The sequence below is a fragment of the Oncorhynchus mykiss genome, chromosome 27 (genome assembly GCF_057628025.1).
Source record: "Oncorhynchus mykiss isolate SJ-2025 chromosome 27, ASM5762802v1, whole genome shotgun sequence".
Taxonomy (NCBI): domain Eukaryota; kingdom Metazoa; phylum Chordata; class Actinopteri; order Salmoniformes; family Salmonidae; genus Oncorhynchus; species Oncorhynchus mykiss.
The window spans coordinates 16,800,091-16,820,000 of NC_143048.1; the positions used below are offsets into that span (position 1 = coordinate 16,800,091).

The 19,910-nt window shown below is 44.2% G+C and overlaps 1 protein-coding gene across 1 annotated transcript in view; it reads left to right on the plus strand.

Moving 5' to 3' along the window:
- Positions 1-694: 694 nt before the first annotated feature.
- The window catches only part of LOC149971250 (uncharacterized), a 104,827-nt gene continuing 85,611 nt past the window's right edge, over positions 695-19,910 (plus strand). The window contains exons 1-5 of the mRNA XM_090224677.1: positions 695-924; positions 1,188-1,278; positions 11,447-11,514; positions 13,786-13,872; positions 18,529-18,676. Coding sequence (XP_090080803.1) covers positions 902-924; positions 1,188-1,278; positions 11,447-11,514; positions 13,786-13,872; positions 18,529-18,676 — 417 coding nt within the window. The 5' untranslated portion in view covers positions 695-901. The remainder of the gene's footprint in view (positions 925-1,187; positions 1,279-11,446; positions 11,515-13,785; positions 13,873-18,528; positions 18,677-19,910) is intronic.

Sequence of the window (19,910 nt, forward strand, 5' to 3'; positions counted from 1 at the left end):
TTACATATTTACGTTAGGTAACGCCTTCTCTGTGTGCAAGATCTCAATTCGCCATTGCACTCCTTGTAAACAAAGTCATTTTTTTTCAACTCACATCTACAAAACTTAGTGCACTCTGTTTCATAACAGATTTTAGTTTTGGGCACAGAGAACTGTACCGGATGGCTTTTCTTTGATGAGAAAATCAGCCCAGTTCCATCTCATACTCTCCCACTGCCGGCCAATGGGCTTCCTCTCCTCACCATATGTTGTGGGGGGTGGAGATTCCAACCACTCCAACCAGATGCTTCAGATTTATACATCCGGTGAAACATCTGGCTCCTTGTGCCGCCTATTTAAAAGGTTGGGTGCTATGACGTCATCGCCATGGCGTCATATATAACACAATCTCCTGCAGCGATTTGCTGTCATTACATTGACAAAATGTATCATCAACATGCTTTGATTTTCTTGAGGACTTTTCGGAAAAACCTGCCCAATAATGATCAAAAACAAGGGCACCTCAAGGGCAGCTTCAACAGTAGGCTATTGTCAAATAAATACATGTGATTCATTCTATGTGCCCATATTCATCTCCCGTGTCTTACTCCATGAGTGGCGCCTGTACGTCCACTGGCGACACATGAGGATTGTAATTTCCCCCCCGCTTACCCTTGAATGAGAATATATATTTTAACGCCATGCTTTGCAGAGAGAGCTAACAAACTGGTTATTTACGTTGATTACAGCGCTCAATTACTCCCCCTTTGCCGCGACACACACGCGGTATAAATCATACACGACCTAAACATCTTATTGGATGAGAGAGCAATTCCCAAGTCGGCTCTGTCTGACTGTCGGGCTGCTCCACTCTCTACTTTCTCCACTGCTGTTTTTTATCTGACGGTGGAAAGAGGCAGCTATGCTCAGGACCGGCAATTATCGGTTAGTCAAGATCTTACCCTGATATCACAGCGATGAACCCGTCGTGGGTGTTTGATAAGTGACATATTCTGTTATAACTTAGTTTGAGTGATGGAATCCTGCATCACGTTCTAGCTTGCATAACAAGCTCTATAGATGTTTACCAGCATCTCTGCGGAGAGACCTACTATAGTCACCTGCTTCTCACTCGGAGACATCTGTATTTTACTGTGTAAATGTAGATATTAGGCTAATTGACATAACTTTTGCATGTGTCGTTCCAGGAACATGTATCAAGGAGAAGGCACGAGGCTGCGTGGCGGGAGTCTCGGCGGCGCGCGGGAAGGGAAACGTCTTGCCCTGTGCATCAGCCAGGTAGGTTAAACACCAGCCTCCAGCGATCCCGTTGTTGTTTCAAATGCGTTAACATCGATCGTTTAAAGATTACATTGTAGCCTATGGTGATTTATGACATGTTGACGATTATTCTGTAACCTACCTATGATAGTTGTATGATTTTGAAATGGATTTGGGTTAATTATTGGTCTTGTCGTTGTGTGTGCATGGGCTGATTTCAGTTGGTTTGGTCATTGCTGGGATTGATAATGTGTGAAGAGGAATCCAATAAGTCTTTAGTCTTTTCAAATAAGTCTTTGCGGAATCCAATGGGCAAAGCTTTCCTAAAATATAACATAAACAGTTCCACTGGAATCGACTACTATGACATAATTCTAGTCTCGTTCAACAGCTGTCTACTGTGCAAAAGGTAGCCTACAGTAAAACTTAAAAGTCTTCCAAGCAAGCACTCAGTTTCACCAAGCCCAACCCGTTGAATTAGGGCTGGGAGTTGTTCTTTCAGCACCATGGACAGCGAAGCCCTGTATTTGTAGTGTAGTTGTTGGTCGTGTAGTTAGTACAACTCCCCCCCCCCCCCCCCCTCTCTCTCTCTCTCTCTCTCTCTCTCTCTCTCTCTCTCTCACACACACACACTCACTCACTCACTCACTCACTCACTCACTCACACACACACATACTTTCCTTGTCTTCCAACTGTCATTTTGTTAACTGGCTTTGCCAGCCATTTCAAATAAAACAGTAGACTGAAGCAATTCGGTGTGTCATTCATCGTTGGTTTAGAGTCGTGTGCTGGCACTTTTCTCCATCTGCCAGCCGCAGCTGTAAAGGTCTCATTAAAACCCTATCCACCAATCTCCACACTCCGACTTTCAATTTCCAGCCGAGAAAAGGCAAATGCAGGCGACCTCTCACTCCTTAATTAAATCTCAGAATAAAATCTGATTCATTTAGTGCATTGAATGAGATAAACTAGGCTTACTTGTGCATAAGAATTACATGAAGGTGACCAGCAGAATTCCACCACTTTTGGTTCACACAGTAATTGTTATTTCTATTGAAAATTATCCTCGTGATTAGACCGACAATAATGGGAATAGCTGTTGCTTAAACAAGTCTATATGCCGTAGACAAATAACAGTTACATGACTCACACCAAAGTTGACAGTTTGACACACAGCGGAAGAAACAACTTTCAATGCTTGAGCTACTGGTCTGTGTGTGTCTGTGCATGTCCATGCATGTGTGTGTGTGTCCGTGCGCATGTGTTAGACTGCAACCAATCCACCTGGCCGCGCGCAGCTCGTGTATATTTAATACCAATGATGTAGTGTAGCGCATTATCGCGCACGGGGGTATTGAGCGCACGCGCACCTGAAAGCACTGCCCGATCCCGCATCTTCTTGCTCTGTGATATGTTATACTGATGCTGTCAGTGTTGTGATAATGCGCTGTGCTTTTCATCCCTCTCCACTTTGTTAGTTTTCAGTTGTATAGGCTACTCGGTTGTTCCCACTCTCATTCTAGATCAATTTGGTTATTTTTTTTGCTTTCTTACACTCCTGCAGGATAGGATAATGGGCTATAAGATCTTCTAACTTGGTAAGGTCTTAGCAACTACAAACTGGGGTTAGTTACCCACAGCATTAATCCACTCAACAATAATTCATAACTGTTCCAATCAGCAGCCAGATGCAAACTATTTGATTTGATTAGTATTTTGTAAAGTGTGAAGAAATCAATACCCTCTAGCCCATACAGCTACCAGAGGATGTTTATAAAGCCAAGACAAGGAGGACCTGCTTAGAATACTATTCACTAATTGTCGAAAAATGTGTGGATAGAAATGTGCAGGTCATTGGTCTATACTGGAGCAAATGCACCTGCCTGAGATTAATGTGCTGGATAAGGACCCTGGGAACTGCATTCATCTATCCAACCATCCATCCTTTCATTACCAAGTAATCACTCATTCATCTATCCAACCATCCATCCTTTCATTACCAAGTAATCACTCATTCATCTATCCAACCATCCATCCTTTCATTACCAAGTAATCACTCATTCATCTATCCAACCATCCATCCTTTCATTACCAAGTAATCACTCATTCATCTATCCAACCATCCATCCTTTCATTACCAAGTAATCACTCATTCATCTATCCAACATCCATCCTTCCATTACCAAGCCATCAATCATTCATTTATCCAACCATCCATCCTTCCATTACCAAGTCATCAATCATTTGTCTATCCAACCATCCATCCTTCCATTACCAAGTATATCAATCAGCAAGCAGAGTTTTACAGCCAGCAGGTGGTGTTGTCAACCATTTATACAGTGGTTATTTAAACAGGATTGGAAAGAGGACATCGCAACATGTTGGACATGTTGTGATATTCACTAGTCCTGAAGGACTACAGTGGGTGCATGTAACCGTCAGTAGGTCACAGCAGCACACTTCTTGGATATGAAGAAAGCATTTGACACTGTTCACCACCACACGCTCTTGAGAAAGGTTGACAAACTAGGCTTTGACAGCACTGCGATCAAGTGGTTCACATCATACTTACAGGGGCGGAGGGAGTACACTAAACTGCAAAGCACGCAGTCAACCCAGGTACCTGTGGGGAATTAAATGCCACAAGGGAGTGTGCTTGGATCCCTGCTGTTCTGTATTTACATAAATAACCTTCCACCCGTGCTGGAGAAATGCTGTATACATATAGTGGGGCAAAAAAGTATTTAGTCAGCCACCAATTGTGCAAGTTCTCCCACTTAAAAAGATGAGAGAGGCCTGTAATTTTCATCATAGGTACACTTCAACTATGACAGACAAAATGAGAAAAGAAAATCCAGAAAATCACATTTATTTGCAAATTATGGTGGAAAATAAGTATTTGGTCAATAACAAAAGTTTATCTCAATACTTTGTTATATACCCTTTGATGGCAATGACAGAAGTCAAACGTTTTCTGTAAGTCTTCACAAGGTTTTCACACACTGTTGCTGGTATTTTGGCCCATTCCTCCATGCAGATCTCCTCTAGAGCAGTGATGTTTTGGTGCTGTTGCTGGGCAACACGGACTTTCAACTCCCTCCAAAGATTTTCTATGGGGTTGAGATCTAGAAGTATAAGCATTTCGCTACACTCACAGTAATATCTGCTAACCATGTGTATGTGACCAATACCATTTTATTTGATTTGATTTGATTACAACCATCAGTGAAAAACATGGCCTTTCAAGGCCATCTGAAGTTCTTTGTATCTTTGCCCTGGAACAAGCTGTACGTATCCACACGACAGCTAGCTAGCATGTCCACCTTCAAAAGAGCAGTACACATAGCTGTAATGTGAGCATTGTTTTGTAATGTGAGCGTGGTTTGCTCCCATGTATGATGTGTGTGCTTTTGTGTATGCTGGGATTTTGAAATTGTCCCAACCCTGCAATAACACGCCTTTTTAAACTGTAATATTAAACCCTTGTCTACAGCTGAATCAGGTCTAGTGCTGGGCTTGAACAAAAGTCTACGCACATCACACTCTGTGGATCAGAAGTGAAGAGCACTGGTCCACTGTATCCCATTGAACATGTAGTTTACAGGATCCATGACAGTGAACTACTGCATAGTGGAGTTGGTACGGTAGTGAGATCTACTGTAAAAGTGTGTGAAGGAGGGGGTCATATTTCAGAAGTACATTATGGTGTCTCCATTTCCCCGTGGGACTCCACTCTGCTGAGTGCCGTCTCCGTTTCCCCGTGGGACTCCACTCTGCTGAGTGCCGTCTCCATTTCCCCGTGGGACTCCACTCTGCTGAGCGCCGTCTCCATTTCCCCGTGGGACTCCACTCTGCTGAGTGCCGTCTCCGTTTCCCCGTGGGACTCCACTCTGCTGGGTGCCGTCTCCATTTCCCCGTGGGACTCCACTCTGCTGAGTGCCGTCTCCATTTCCCCGTGGGACTCCACTCTGCTGGGTGCCGTCTCCATTTCCCTGTGGGACTCCACTCTGCTGGGTGCCGTCTCCATTTCCCCGTGGGACTCCACTCTCCACTCACATACACATACTTCCCTTCTCCTGGCAATGCAGTGCTCACTCACATTCCAACTCATTAGCATGTCTTGGAAGACTGGTTTGGGCTAAATGAGTGAGCTCAGTCTTTGATCACTGTGAGAGCCAGGCTCTCTGACACTGTGTGAAACCATGCAGCTCTGCCCCTCCTCTTTCTCTCTCTATCTCTCGCTCTCTCTCTCTCCCTCTCACCATATGTTTACCAAAGCAGCTCTCCACTTGCTAATTGCACCAAGGGAATAGTCCAAACCGCTCCATTTTATATTTTGATAGACCATATGATCATTTTCTCACTCTCTCACCTCTTCCATCACCCCACCCATCCCTCTCCCTCTCTATTCCCTCTTCCCTTTCTCCCATGTTCTCACTCCCCCTATCTCACTAGCCTTTTCTACTCCTTCCCTCACTCCTCATCATCTCTCCCATCGCCATATTCCCCTAACATCCCATTCTCATGCATCCAGCCTGGACGTGTGTGTGTGTGTGTGTGTGTGTGTGTGTGTGTGTGTGTGTGTGTGTGTGTGTGTGTGTGTGTGTGTGTGTGTGTGTTTGTGTGTAAGTATGTACTGTAAGTATGCATTTCAGGGGAGCAGATATCTTTGAATTGGATCCATAAACCCAGGGCTATCTCCAACCCTTGTGAAAATGGGGTTGTCTCACCCTTGATGAACTGCTTAATTATAGATATGAAATGAATTCCATATCTGCATGCTTGATGTCGCCTCCAAGGTGAGGCAGCTCCTTATCGCTGCTTCGTCGATCAGTTTCCACCTCCCTCCATGGCCTTTCTATTGTTGTGTGTGCAACTGCCACTCTGTCAGGGGATCCTGGCCACCAATGTGGGTTATTACACACGTCATCCTGTCTGTCATCTGATCTGTTTGTCATCTGTCTGTCTGTCTGTCTGTCTGCGTCCGTCCGTCCATCTCCCCCCTATTCCCCAACGTGCAGATAGGTTCCTATTGACACAGAGAGTGGGACTGGGAAGAATCTCATCTATCCACTGCTGCTGTTTTATCTCATGGCCATTACATTCAAGGTGCCTTTCATCCACATAAATTATTCCAGTCTCCACTCAAGCCCTGTAATCATATGATTGTGTCCATTAAATGTACATATCCCTCTTAGTGGAAGTGATTACATTCTAAGAGACCCTTTTCACACTCAGAAGCCGTGATAGAGTACGTGTTGCATTCCATACATCCGTTCCTGCCAGCGCTGCTCATGTAAATTGATTTCCAAAATTCCGACTAACGAGCATCCCTACTGATACAGCTCTTTTCCCCGATTGGACATTTCCTCCGGCCGACTGATAGCCATGACACATACTCTACATCGCTTCACTCACAGATGTTTGTGTCTGTGAGTGTGTGTGTGTGTTCTGTTGTCCTGTGTGTTTCATTCTTCAGTGTGTGTTCTCTTCTCCTGTTCTCCTCTGTGTAATAAACATAACATGTCATACCTGTTATGCAATGGTGTTCTATAATAAACCTGAGCTAGTGTGTTCTGTTTGGTCTGTTTTCTTCTCATCAATTCACCCGTGTGATGTGTTTTCCTTGTCTCTGTGTGTGTGTGTGTGTGTGTGTGTGTGTGTGTGTGTGTGTGTGTGTGTGTCAGGGACGGGGGACGACACCATAGTCTGAAGGGCAACCACCAGACCATTCCTCACACACTGTGTGTGTGCGCAAACTCAACTTTTCTGATGTGTGTTTCCCATCGATCTCTCTGATAGAACTGGGCCTCTGAGAAATAATGATTTTAATAACTCATCAATTAAAGGGCGGGGGAGCCGCTTGTGTGTGCTGTTTTTTTCCCTCTCCGCTCTTCCTCCTTCCTTCCTTCTCTCCCCTCTCACTGCCTCACTGTTTAATTCAAGGCAGTGTAATGTAGCTTGTTTAGAGCCATCTTACCTCCTCTATATTATGTTTTGAAGAGAAATAGATCTATGGTGGCTATCGTTGGCCCGCATATCACATTTCCCGTAAGATGCCTATAAACAGTCCCTCTGAAGTTATGCATCTAGTCTTACTCTGCTCATTTGTTACCCTCTCTCTCTCTCTTTCTCCACCCTCTCTCTCTCCCCCTCTCTCTCTCCCTCTCCCTTCTCTCTCTCTCCCTCCTCTCTCTCTCCATCTCTCTTTCTCTACCTCCCTTCATGTTCATATCTGTTACATCCATTGCGTCTGGGCCTGGCTGAAGTTGACAGTCAATCAATGTCGTCAAACACAAGCCAGACAGACACCCCCTCAGAGACGTGTGAAAAATGTCACTCCCGAAATAACCAGGCTGAATCTGAGTACACTTATCCTCATTTATCCTCCTGACTGGGGTAATGGTAAACACAAAGGAGAAACGAAAAGTTTGACTAAAAAGAGTTTCTGTGTAGAACTGGTCGTATTCATTGTTGAACAGGATCAGTCAGTCTGGTTAGGAGTGTTTGAGCACACAGAGCAAACCATAGCATAAAAACATGTTGGAAATATTGGTTTTAAAAGTGAACAATGAATGTCTGGTCAAAATGCGCATAACAAAAGCAAATAGACTTGCATTTACACATCAAACAACGTCAATAATAATAACTGCAGTCACTGACTACTGTATAGCAGATTGGAACATCTGCAAGGGAACAACATATATCCAAAACGGAATATACCAATAGAATTACTGACGTCACCAACCCAGCATAATGAGGAAATGTAGCCCAATGGCCGGTGTTAATATAGAGCGCTAATGTGCGGTGAAACATCTGAAGCCATTAAAATTCAATGGAAGGAATGCAAAGAGAAGCAGAGTGGGTGGGGATCGTTGAGCGAAGCGAGCATGGGCCAGGGAGCTGAACAGGGCGATACTAAAGTTGGGGAGAGCAGAACTTTATGCTAATCTTCCACAAAATCGCAAAGCGAGTGACCAAACAAAAGTCATTATAGCTTCCAGACTCTACTATATTGGCTGACAATGTCTGTTGATACCTAGCACTACCTAGCTTGCTTGCTTGTTAGCACCCACATGAGGGTGAAGCTAGCGTGGCCGGGCAAGTGCTGCTTAGTAAAATTCCCCATGTAACAGTGCATTTCCACATAACACAATAATTAGGATAGCCACGCTATCTTCCCCTCATATGGGTGCTAGCAAGCTAGAAGGTATGCTAGGTAGTGCTAGGTATAAACAGCCAATCCAGTAGGGGCTAGACAATATAGTGTGCTTCGATTGGTCAATAGTGTCGCGATATCGTGAAGTATTTGCATAAAATTCAGCTTTCTCTAACTTTTGGTCCCGCCTTCTTCGCTGTAATGCGAGTGCATCCTTTTTTGAACAGTGGCGCGAAACACAACGGTAGATGGCAAACAACAAACACAGGTTGGGATTGAAATAACTGTTCACATGATTCAAGAAATTGATACAATGTATTACAGAGAAGTTATTTGTGTAGTCTAGTATGTGCACACACATAAACAAACGCTACAAAGTTGACAGATTGTTTGAGAGTTCTGTTTGTGTTTGGTGCTCAGTGGAGATTTCAAGCAAAAGTTGAATCTCTAATGCAAGACATGATCTCAGTGCGTTCAAAACAACAAATACTGTTGTTTTAATTATACACAAGGATGTGCACCTCAACAATAGGCTAGCCTACAGTTGGCCCTTCCCCAGTATTTCTGAACAGGAAATCCCTGTTGGCTGTACTGAATAGAGAGTGAGGAGCATTCAGAATGGCATGATTCAGATAACAGAAAGGAGCTGTTTTCAGACACATGTATGATCAAATCGCGTGAAAAATGGCACAAAATAAATAATAAAAATGCATTTTTCACCTACATTTTTTAGGAGTCAGGTGTGGTTTTCAGACACGTGAGGTTTTACATGGATTTTTCACATGTTAATTATGCATATGTTTATTTTTCACATGACTCAGATTTAAATTAGATTCTGCGTTTAACATGTGTGTGCATTTGTAACCGGCAGGATTAGAATCCAGGTTTCTCCCAGGTGAGAAACCCAATGTCTTGCCCTTTCGACCAAGAGGACAAACACTGGGGTTCTCTTCCAATGTATATTTATGATCCATTTCTCTCAAACTCAGAATACTGACTGTTCAATTCAAAGTTCTGTCGGTCTGTCAAACGTTTAAACATTTAACCACGTTAATCGCAGGATATGCTGATTAATCACGATTCATCGCAAATTCAGAATTGGCTCAAATTGAGCTGTAATTCAAGATTTTTGGGGTATAAAAAGCATTACAACAATTTGAACGTGTTGATTTTGTCCAAAGTAACGGTTAGCAAAATGTGGTAGATTGATAAAGCAGACTTTTGTAACCTCAAAGTTAACTTGTTTTCACATCACATTGTTGTTTTTAGCTGCGTAGATTTATTTGATTTAGGATGTTTTCAAACAATGCGATTAATCACGATAATTAAAATGAGTGCACTAAAATTACAAAAGTTAACTTGCGTTAACTTGTAAACTCTGACAGCCCTAATTCAGAATATTCTCTTTATGTGTGTGTGTTAGCAATGTGCAGCTTGTTGGCAGTCAGGATGTGCAGATGCCAGAGAAGCCACAGGGGCCAAGCAGGAGCCAGTCAGGGGCCAGTTGCAAGGGGCCAGCCCTGTCTGTGTCTGCCAGGCAGAGAGCCTGTGGGTGCTGTGCCACCCCCCCTGAACCTTCACTTAGACAGGACTGACAGATGGATGTATTCATGAAGCCACTTCACTACATCTCTCCCATTCACTGCTGGCCTATCAGCTCTGCCAGCAGCCAGGGCGCATACTGTGTGTGTATATGTGCCCTTACAAATAAAACTCCCAAATTGCATTTAGCTGTTTTCACATTTTGAGCTCACATTTCACATGTATTACATTTATTAGAGTTCACATGTTAACAGCATGTGTAAATCTCGCTTTCACACATGTACTGTAGAATTGCAAGTTCACAACAATCATGTGAAAACCCTATAAAATAGCAATACGGTGGGTTCTTATATCTGTCCTGTTTCACACATGTACTTATATGTATTATACACAAGTGTGAAATGCAAATGTTTTCTGCATATCCCAACTCCCCGTGAGACACGCTCGGAGAGTTGGGTCATTTCCAGGGTCAGCATTCATTAACAGCGACCATGGAGCAGTTCACCTTGTCGACTCAGGAATTCGAACAAGCGACATTTCGGTTACTGGCCCAACGCTCTAGCTGCTAGGCTACCTGCCGCCCTATAAATAAAAAAGTGAACGTTTTCTTACTTTCTTACTTGAAATTGCAAATGTGATTTTCACATGATTGTTTATCACTTGAACTTGCAATTCTACATGTTAAAGTGAAAGTTACATGTGGAGTGTTTTTACATGTGAAACTGCAAATGTGTGTGTGTGTGTTGTGTGTGTGTATGACTGTGTGTTTTGACCCTGCTTGCTATCCTGAATGTTCCTCCTTTCTGCAGTGCTATCTTCTTGGTCATTATCGAAATGTCTGCATTATCATTCCAACAAGAAAGCGAACTGAGAGAATAGAAGTTTCAACAAACAGACAGAATAAAGAGACTGTAGTTGTGTTGTCTCCCTCAGTGCTCTACCAGACAGAATAAAGAGAGTGTCGTTGTGTTGTCTCCCTCAGTGCTCTACCAGACAGAATAAAGAGAGTGTAGTTGTGTTGTCTCCCTCAGTGCTCTACCAGACAGAATAAAGAGACTGTAGTTGCGTTGTCTCCCTCAGTGCTCTACCAGACAGAATAAAGAGAGTGTAGTTGTGTTGTCTCCCTCAGTGCTCTACCAGACAGAATAAAGAGAGTGTAGTTGTGTTGTCTCCCTCAGTGCTCTACCAGACAGAATAAAGAGACTGTAGTTGCGTTGTCTCCCTCAGTGCTCTACCAGACAGAATAAAGAGACTGTAGTTGCGTTGTCTCCCTCAGTGCTCTACCAGACAGAATAAAGAGAGTGTAGTTGCGTTGTCTCCCTCAGTGCTCTACCAGACAGTGTGAGTAGGTGGTATTAACGTTGCAGACAGACGGTGTAACACCAGGACAGAGTTATGACTGAATCTTGCAGCAATATTTTCATCTTCCCTGTTATCCTCCGTTCAAGAAGAAACTGCTCTTGTCTTTCTGTGATCCTGTGTAGGAGGAAGAGAAGAGGCACCATCGCTTCTGCAACCATGGTGGAGGACAACAAGTGCATAAGATGGAGAGGTAAAGAACATTTAACCAACCGTCTACTCGACACAGCAGTGAATGTTACTTTCAAGTGCCTTAGCACTGTCGTGACTTTACTTTCAGTAATCTGATCACTGTTATTTATCTAATCAACTATCTATGTTTGCCTCCCGGGTGGCGCAGTGTTTAAGGGCGTTGTGCCACCAGAGACTCCGGGTTCGCGCACAAGCTCTGTCGTAACCGGCTGTGACCGGGAGGTCCGTGGGGCGATGCACAATTGGCCTAGCATCGTCTGGGTTAGGGAGGGTTTGGCCGGTAGGGATATCCTTGTCTCATCGCGCACCAGCGACTCCTGTGGTGGGCCAAGGTTGCCAGGTGCACAGTGTTTCCTCCGACACATTGGTGCGGCTGGCTTCCGGGTTGGATGCACACTGTGTTAAGAAGCAGTGCGGCTTGGTTGGGTTGTGTATCATAGGGAGGATGACTTTCAACCTTCGTCTCTCCCGAGCCCGTACGAGAGTTGTAGCGATGAGACGAGATAGTAGCTACTAAAAACAATTGGATACCACGAAATTGGGGAGAAAAAGGGGTAAAAAATAAATGTAAAAACCTATCTATGTTTAATTGTTACCCGATTAAATTAATCATGTAACAATTAACTCATTAAGATTTGGGGCACCACGAGAGCGTTTTTATCTTTTTATTTTCTCACCAATTTTGTGGTATCCATTTGGTAGTTACATTTTTGTCCCATCGCTGCAACTCCTGTACGGACTCGGCAGAGGCGAAGGTTGAGAGCCGTGCGTCCCCCGAAACACGACCCTGCCAAGCCGCACCTATGTGTAGGAGGAAATATCGTACACCTGGCGACCGTGTCAGCGTGTATGCACCCGGCCCGCCACAGGAGTCGCTAGAGCCTGATGGGACAAGGACAAACCCTCCCCTAACCCGGACAACACTGGGCCAAGTGTGTGATCGAGAGCGGTTCTTTAAAGAGTTACGATCTCCTGAATGAAACTCTAAAGGTCTTTACCTATCAAATCCATAAACAGTCAACTTATTAATCATCATAACCTCGACTTGTTACAAAAGACATGGAGAGGGCGAAACAGAGACAGAGACACTTAACATTGGTACATTTTAGAAACTTCTCTCACAGCAATCATATACTTTGCACACGAACTGCCGCCCAGAGTAAGAAATCATGAATGTATTTTCGTGTAAATGTCTTGGTTCTTCGTGCATTTCTGCCAGAACAGGCCTTTTTGGAAAGGTTGTTGGTCCTTTTTTTGCGGCATGCTAAGGCTCTGATTCTCCAAACGGGGTCCCCACCCGTCTTCTACTGTTGCTCTCCTCTGCCATCACCCAGTTTCTGTCGACCCGTGGTGTTGTCCTGAACAGAACTACAGAGCTATCTCTACTTCCACTCGCTCTGGAAGATGATTCTTTGAAGATAGTCTAGCCATCCGTGTCGATGGTTCTCAGTTGGGTGTTGAGAGTAGCGTACTACAGTGATTTGAAAAGAGTAGTAGAATGGTCCCACTTAAATTCGCTTTTCTACATACTTTACTTAGGACAGCTAATCAGCCATACCAGTGATTGTCCGGGAGGTGACTTCATTGTCTCTGCCTCGTTTTCAGATTCCAAGTTTAAACCACTTTAAATGTGAGCTGCATCTCAACATCTCTCTGGTCTGATATGTTAATTCTTAACCCATAATTTTATACTGTTCTTCAAAAGGGTGGTTCCCCCAGGCTGACACGCTCTCTGACCTCACTCAAGGGGGTGGTGACTACTTACTTGTACAAAGTTCTAGAAACAATTTCCTGTTGTAATTTCTAAAATCACATCCTTCTCTTAACAAAATCACTTTCATCATTTTACATATTTCATGCACAACGCATCGGATGGACACACACATACTTTTCAAGTTACAGTATTTATTTTATAATATTTTTAATGACATCATAAAATAACAACCGAAAGGACATTGTTATTCTTTAGATCACCTCTGACCATTCCCCACATTCTATGTTAGAAATATTCTTCCAGTATACACTTGTGTTAGAGCTTCAGTGGGAAAAGTGTGTTGAAACAAAGGCACATTCCTTAGGTGGATTTGGAGAGGGACATAGCTGAATGTTCTGTCCTTGATTTACAACAGGGCATGAGCTGTCAACCTCTGCGGGTGAGAGGGGGTCTGGTTGAAGTTATCTATTGTAAAGCTTATCTGACCCGTTCGGATCCTCACAGGACAGTCATGACCCTCCCTGTCCCTGACTGTTCTTCCACTATGTGTCCCTGTAGAAATGTTTACCTGAGGAGTGAGGAAGAGGATGACAACAGTCCTCGTTGCCTTGAGCATCAGCGCTACTGGGAGACCAAGGCCATTGTGTGAGTACCACCTGTAGTACTGTACTGTGTTTAATACACACCACCAGGAGGGGGCACTGTGGAGAGAGAGAGAGGGGGGGGGGGGGGGGGTAGTGGTACACATGTAAATAGAGGAAGTGTTTGTAAATGTTGTTTTTGTTTTTCTCCTTGTATGTAATAGTTTGTGTTATGTGTGTGAGTGTGTGTGTACATGCACCCCTGTGTATGGTCAGGTGTGTCCCCCTCTCCCCTCTGTCATTGTGTATTCCTGTCTCCTATCCATTCCCAGGTGTGTTGTTGTGGTTGTAGTGGTGATGACATCAATCCCACCGTGGCCTTAAACCAATTCACCCTTTGATTGGCTTTCTACGGCAGGATCAGAGTTCATCTGCGTTTGTGTGAAACCAAAACCTACCTTTAACACCATGTGAGAGGAACATGAACCCAACCTTTATAGCTGTTGTAATAGGGGGTCAGCTATCGCCCCAGGCTGCCTTCTCTGGAAGGACTAGGAGGCTGGAATAAACACATTTAGGAGGGAATGGATGGAGAGCGGGAGGTATGGAGGGATAAAATAAACACATTTGAAGAGTGTATGGAGGCAGAGAAAGAGATGGAGGGAGGAAGGTGGACAGAACAAGGGATAGAGGGGGGAAATTCATTGGTGTGGGTATGGATGGAGGGAGGTAGAAAGAGAGGGGGTTATAGAAGAAGTGAGGGAGGTGGGCAGAGTAAACCTATGGGTTTTGAAGCGGTGGGTTATGGCTTAATTCAATTTGTTCCATTTGGCTCAGCTGGCTCCCTGCTCTGCTGGAGGTGAATGTGTTTCTCCATCGGGTAATTGATCCTACACATCACCCTGGACCCTGGAGCTGGGGTTATTGGAAATGGAGAGAGGGATAGAGGAGAGAGAGAGGAGAGAGGGAAGAGAGAATGAAGGAGAGAATGAAGGAGAGAGATGAAGTGTGGGAGAAGGAGAGAAAGGGAAAAAATGCAATATGCCACACTATGAAGTGGTTATCAAGCCTCTCTCCACTCTCCAGAGGGAATCACTGTATCACCCAGCAGACACTGTCCTCACTCTATCATGGGCTTCATTTCCCCTTAACCAAAGTTAAACTTAATCTGTTTTATCTTGTGCTTTAATCCATACATTTGGAAGTGCATCACTTAAGGGCTGTGTAGAAATAAATGCCCACTAGATTTCCTCTATGTATGTCAGCGGTGGTCGGTGCCATTTAAGATCAGGGAGGACATTTATTTTATTTTTATTGAGCATGGCCTTATCTCTATTACAGCATATTGGATGACTGTCAGTCACTTTCCATTCACCCAGCGCAATGTAACATCGATAGGTGTAGGCTACTACATGATACTCGAATTTGCCCTGTACCCATCATGAGGTTGCTGCAACCTAGCCTACAAGTGAACGGACGGAAATTAGCTGTCTTCCGGCCACACCATGGTGCTATATTACAGAGTGCTGTTAAAAGCTAATGTAGACCTTCATTGTAAAACAGTGTGTTTTAATCCGTTATTTGATGACATTTTCATATATTTTGTATAGTTTTATCTAAAAAGGATAACTTTTTGAATGTTTAATGTTTACATTTTTTTTTAAATTCACTGAGTAGGATGGTCCTCCCCTTCCTTCTCCTCCACTGTGTGTGACCTAGAGCAGTGAGAATGTCAGAATGTGCTTGTACAACATACAGTGCCTTCGGAAAGAATTCAGACCCCTTGACTTTCTCCAGATTTTGTTAGGTTACAGCCTTATTCTAAAATGGATTAAATCATTTTTTCCCCATCATCAATCTACACACAATTACCCATAATGACAAAGCAAAAACACATTTTTAGAAATGTTTGCTAATTTATAAAAGAAAAACCTGAAATATCACATTTACATAAGTATTCTGACCCTTTACTCAGTACTTTGTTGAAGCACCTTTGGAAGTGAATCCAGCCTCGAGTCTTCTTGGGTATGACGCAACAGGCTTGCCACACCTGTATTTGGGGAGTTTTCCCACTCTTCTCTACAGATCCTCTCAAGCTCTGTCAGGTTGGATGGGGAGTTGCTGCACAGCTATTGTCAGGTCTCTCCAGTGATGTTTAATCAGGTTTAAGTCTGGGCTCTGGCTGGGCCACTCAAGGACATTCAAAGACTTGTCCCGAAGCCACTCCTGCTTTGTCTTGGCTGTGTGCTTAGGGTCGTTGTCCTGTTGGAAGGTGAACCTTCGCCCCAGTCTGAGGTCCTGAGAGCACTGGTGTACGTTTTCATCAAGAATCTCTCTGTACTTTGCTCTGTTCATCTTTGCTTCAATCCTGACTAGTCTCCCAGTCCCTGCCACTGAAAAACATCCTCACAGCATGATTCTGCCACCACCATGCTTCACTGTAGGGATTGTGCCAGGTTTCCTCCAGACGTGACACTTAGCATTCAGGCCAAAGAGTTCAATCTTGGTTTCATCAGACTAGAGAATCTTGTTTCTTGTTTCTAGAGTCTTTTGGTGACTTTTGGCAAAGTCCGAGCAGGCTGTCATGTGCCTTTTACTGAGGAGTGGCTTCCGCCTGGCCACTCTACCATAAAGGCCTGATTGGTGGAGAGCTGCAGAGATGGTTGTCCATCTGGAAGGTTCTCCCATCTCCACAGAAGAACTCTAGAGCCCTGTCAGAGTGACCATAGGGTTCTTGGTCACCTCCCTGACCTTGCAAGGCCCCTTCTCCCCCGATTGCTCAGTTTGACCGGGTGTCAAGCTCTCGGAAAAGTCTTGGTGGCCAGTGTGTTCTTGGCGACCTTCAATGCTGCAGAAATGTTTTGGTACCCTTCCCCAGATCTGTGCCTCGACACAAACCTGTCTCGGAGCTCTACAGACAATTCCTTCGACCTCATGGCTTGGGTTTTGCTCTGACATGCACTGTTAACTGTGGGACCTTGGATAGGCAAGTGTATGTCTTTTGTTAGGTTCTGACAAACAGAGTGAAAAACTAACGGAAAACTAGTCAAAGCTCAAACCAAGTTTATTCACCCAATGGGTCAAACAGCCGCAAAGACATATTTACACAAGCACATATATTTATATCTTCCTCCTATGCTGAGTATCCTCTTTTCACTTTTTCTCTGTATACATCAATGAGGTCGCTCTTGCTGCTGGTGAGTCTCTGATCCACCTCTACGCAGACGACACCATTCTGTATACTTCTGGCCCTTCTTTGGACACTGTGTTAACAACCCTCCAGGCAAGCTTCAATGCCATACAACTCTCCTTCCGTGCCCTCCAATTGCTCTTAAATACAAGTAAAACTAAATGCATGCTCTTCAACCGATCGCTACCTGTACCTACCCGCCTGTCCAACATTACTACTCTGGACGGCTCTGACTTAGAATACGTGGACAACTACAAATACTTAGGTGTCTGGTTAGACTGTAAACTCTCCTTCCAGACCCATATCAAACATCTCCAATCCAAAGTTAAATCTAGAATTGGCTTCCTATTTCACAACAAAGCATCCTTCACTCATGCTGCCAAACATACCCTTGTAAAACTGACCATCCTACCAATCCTCGACTTTGGCGATGTCATTTACAAAATAGCCTCCAATACCCTACTCAACAAATTGGATGCAGTCTTTCACAGTGCAATCCGTTTTGTCACCAAAGCCCCATATACTACCCACCATTGCGACCTGTACGCTCTCGTTGGCTGGCTCTCGCTTCATACTCGTCTCCAAACCCACTGGCTCCATGTCATCTACAAGACCCTGCTAGGTAAAGTCCCCCCTTATCTCAGCTCGCTGGTCACCATTGCATCTCCCACCTGTAGCACACGCTCCAGCAGGTATATCTCTCTAGTCACCCCCAAAACCAATTATTTCTTTGGCCGCCTCTCCTTCCAGTTCTCTGGTGCCAATGACTGCAACGAACTACAAAAATCTCTGAAACTGGAAACACTTATCTCCCTCACTAGCTTTAAGCACCAACTGTCAGAGCAGCTCACAGATTACTGCACCTGTACATAGCCCACCTATAATTTAGCCCAAACAACTACCTCTTTCCGTACTGTATTTAATTAATTTATTTATTTTGCTCCTTTGCACCCCATTATTTTTATTTCTACTTTGCACATTCTCCCATTGCAAATCTACCATTTCAGTGTTTTACTTGCTATATTGTATTTACTTTGCCACCATGGCCTTTTTGCCTTTACCTCCCTTATCTCACCTCATTTGCTCACATCGTATATAGACTTGTTTATACTGTATTATTGACTGTATGTTTGTTTTACTCCATGTGTAACTCTGTGTCGTTGTATGTGTCGAACTGCTTTGCTTTATCTTGGCCAGGTCGCAATTGTAAATGAGAACTTGTTCTCAACTTGCCTACCTGGTTAAATAAAGGTGAAATAAAAAAAATAAAATAAAATAAAATAAAACATCTGGACAGCCAATATACCTTTGTTGCTAGACAGGACTTTACTGAGGCCTGTTCATTCTCACTTCATCTAACCTGACCTCGGCCTGAATACTTTCCGAAGGCACTTTATAATGATACTGATATTGTGGTCTGTACAGTTTCATTTCAATTAAAAAAACAACAGCACAGGCAATCTCAAATTTCAGTTCCAGATGTGACCTTTCCTTATGTATAATTTATATATTTGTTGTTTTTCTACCCAGAATTCAGCGTGCCTGGCGTGCCACCCTTTACCGCAGAGAAAGCTGGCAGGGGGACTGTGAGAACCGTACACATCATCAGTGTGGGACGGAGTCGCTGGAGTCCTACCAGACGGCTGTGATGGATGAGTTTGGCCAGGACCTCTCTCTGGTAAGACCAAGAGATTCTGGTGGTATGAATAAGCAAGGTCGGTTGAGCTTTCTCTGAAAACTATCTTGCGTGGGCAGCAGAGCTTGGTGGCATAAGTCCTAATGGAGGAAAAAAACAGATGGATGGATGGATGGATGAAGAGGAAATGTATTTACCTCTCTGTTGAGGGCCTCAGCTGTTGGTGGCATGAGGAAAAGGAGGGTGGATGGATGGAGGGAATAAAGATGATGTCTGGGGCACGACGGGGGTGGTGGCGGAGGGGGATGTGATGAGTGTTGGCGAGGTGCCCAGATCCTTAATTAGACGTTAATTAGGTGAATTTGCAAAGTTGCTTGATTGATTAATAAAGTGCCTCTGCTCTTGTCCTCGCCCCCCTCACCCCCTCCCTCCCCACTCAACCCCAGAGAGTGTGGAGGGGAGATAAACAGTGCTCACAGGGCATGGCAAGAAAGCAACAGGCAGGGAGGAAAAACGACATCAGGGGCTGCAGATCAACAGAGGAAAACAGGAGGAAGGAATAAAGAAAAAAGGGTAGGCAGTGATAGAGGGACTGTCATGGAAACAAACACATGAACAATAGAGTGCTTTTGAAGATAGGAGGGTAGAGAGAAGGGCTGAGAAGGTGAAATACCTAATATACTATTTGGAAAGAGGGAAGGGGATAGAGGGAGCCACATGTTAGATATACTGTAGATGGACATACAGATGGACAGAAATACTGTCCAGAAATGACCTCAATCACCAGAGAGGGGCACACTTCCCCACACCTTTGATTGCGAAAGTTATTGAGAAGGTTTGTTTGCCTGAAACGAAGGGAAGAAAGTCTCTTTCTGCTGGGCTAGCACAGAAGTGTTGTTGTCATTTGTCCTGTTATTTCTGCTTGGCTAGAGATGGTACACAACAATAATTAGTCTGCAACTGTCCACACACCTACACACACAATGTGAGTTTGTGGGTGTGTGTGAGCGTGTGTGTGTGTGTGTCCTATGAGATAGTGTGAGGCAGCAGATGGGCCGTGTCTCCTGTTGGAGGCTTTCAGTAGGGTTGGAGGTGTTGTGTTGTTCTAGTCTGTTTGTTCTGGATGAGGAGGTTTGTTCTTCATTAGTACACAAGCAGATGCAATATAACACCCCCTTCATTAGAGAGAGGTAGAACAACTGTACCTGAATAATGACACAACCACTTTCTCTCTACGGCTCTGTTCCTCCATGGCTGTTTGGGGGGTGGGGATCCC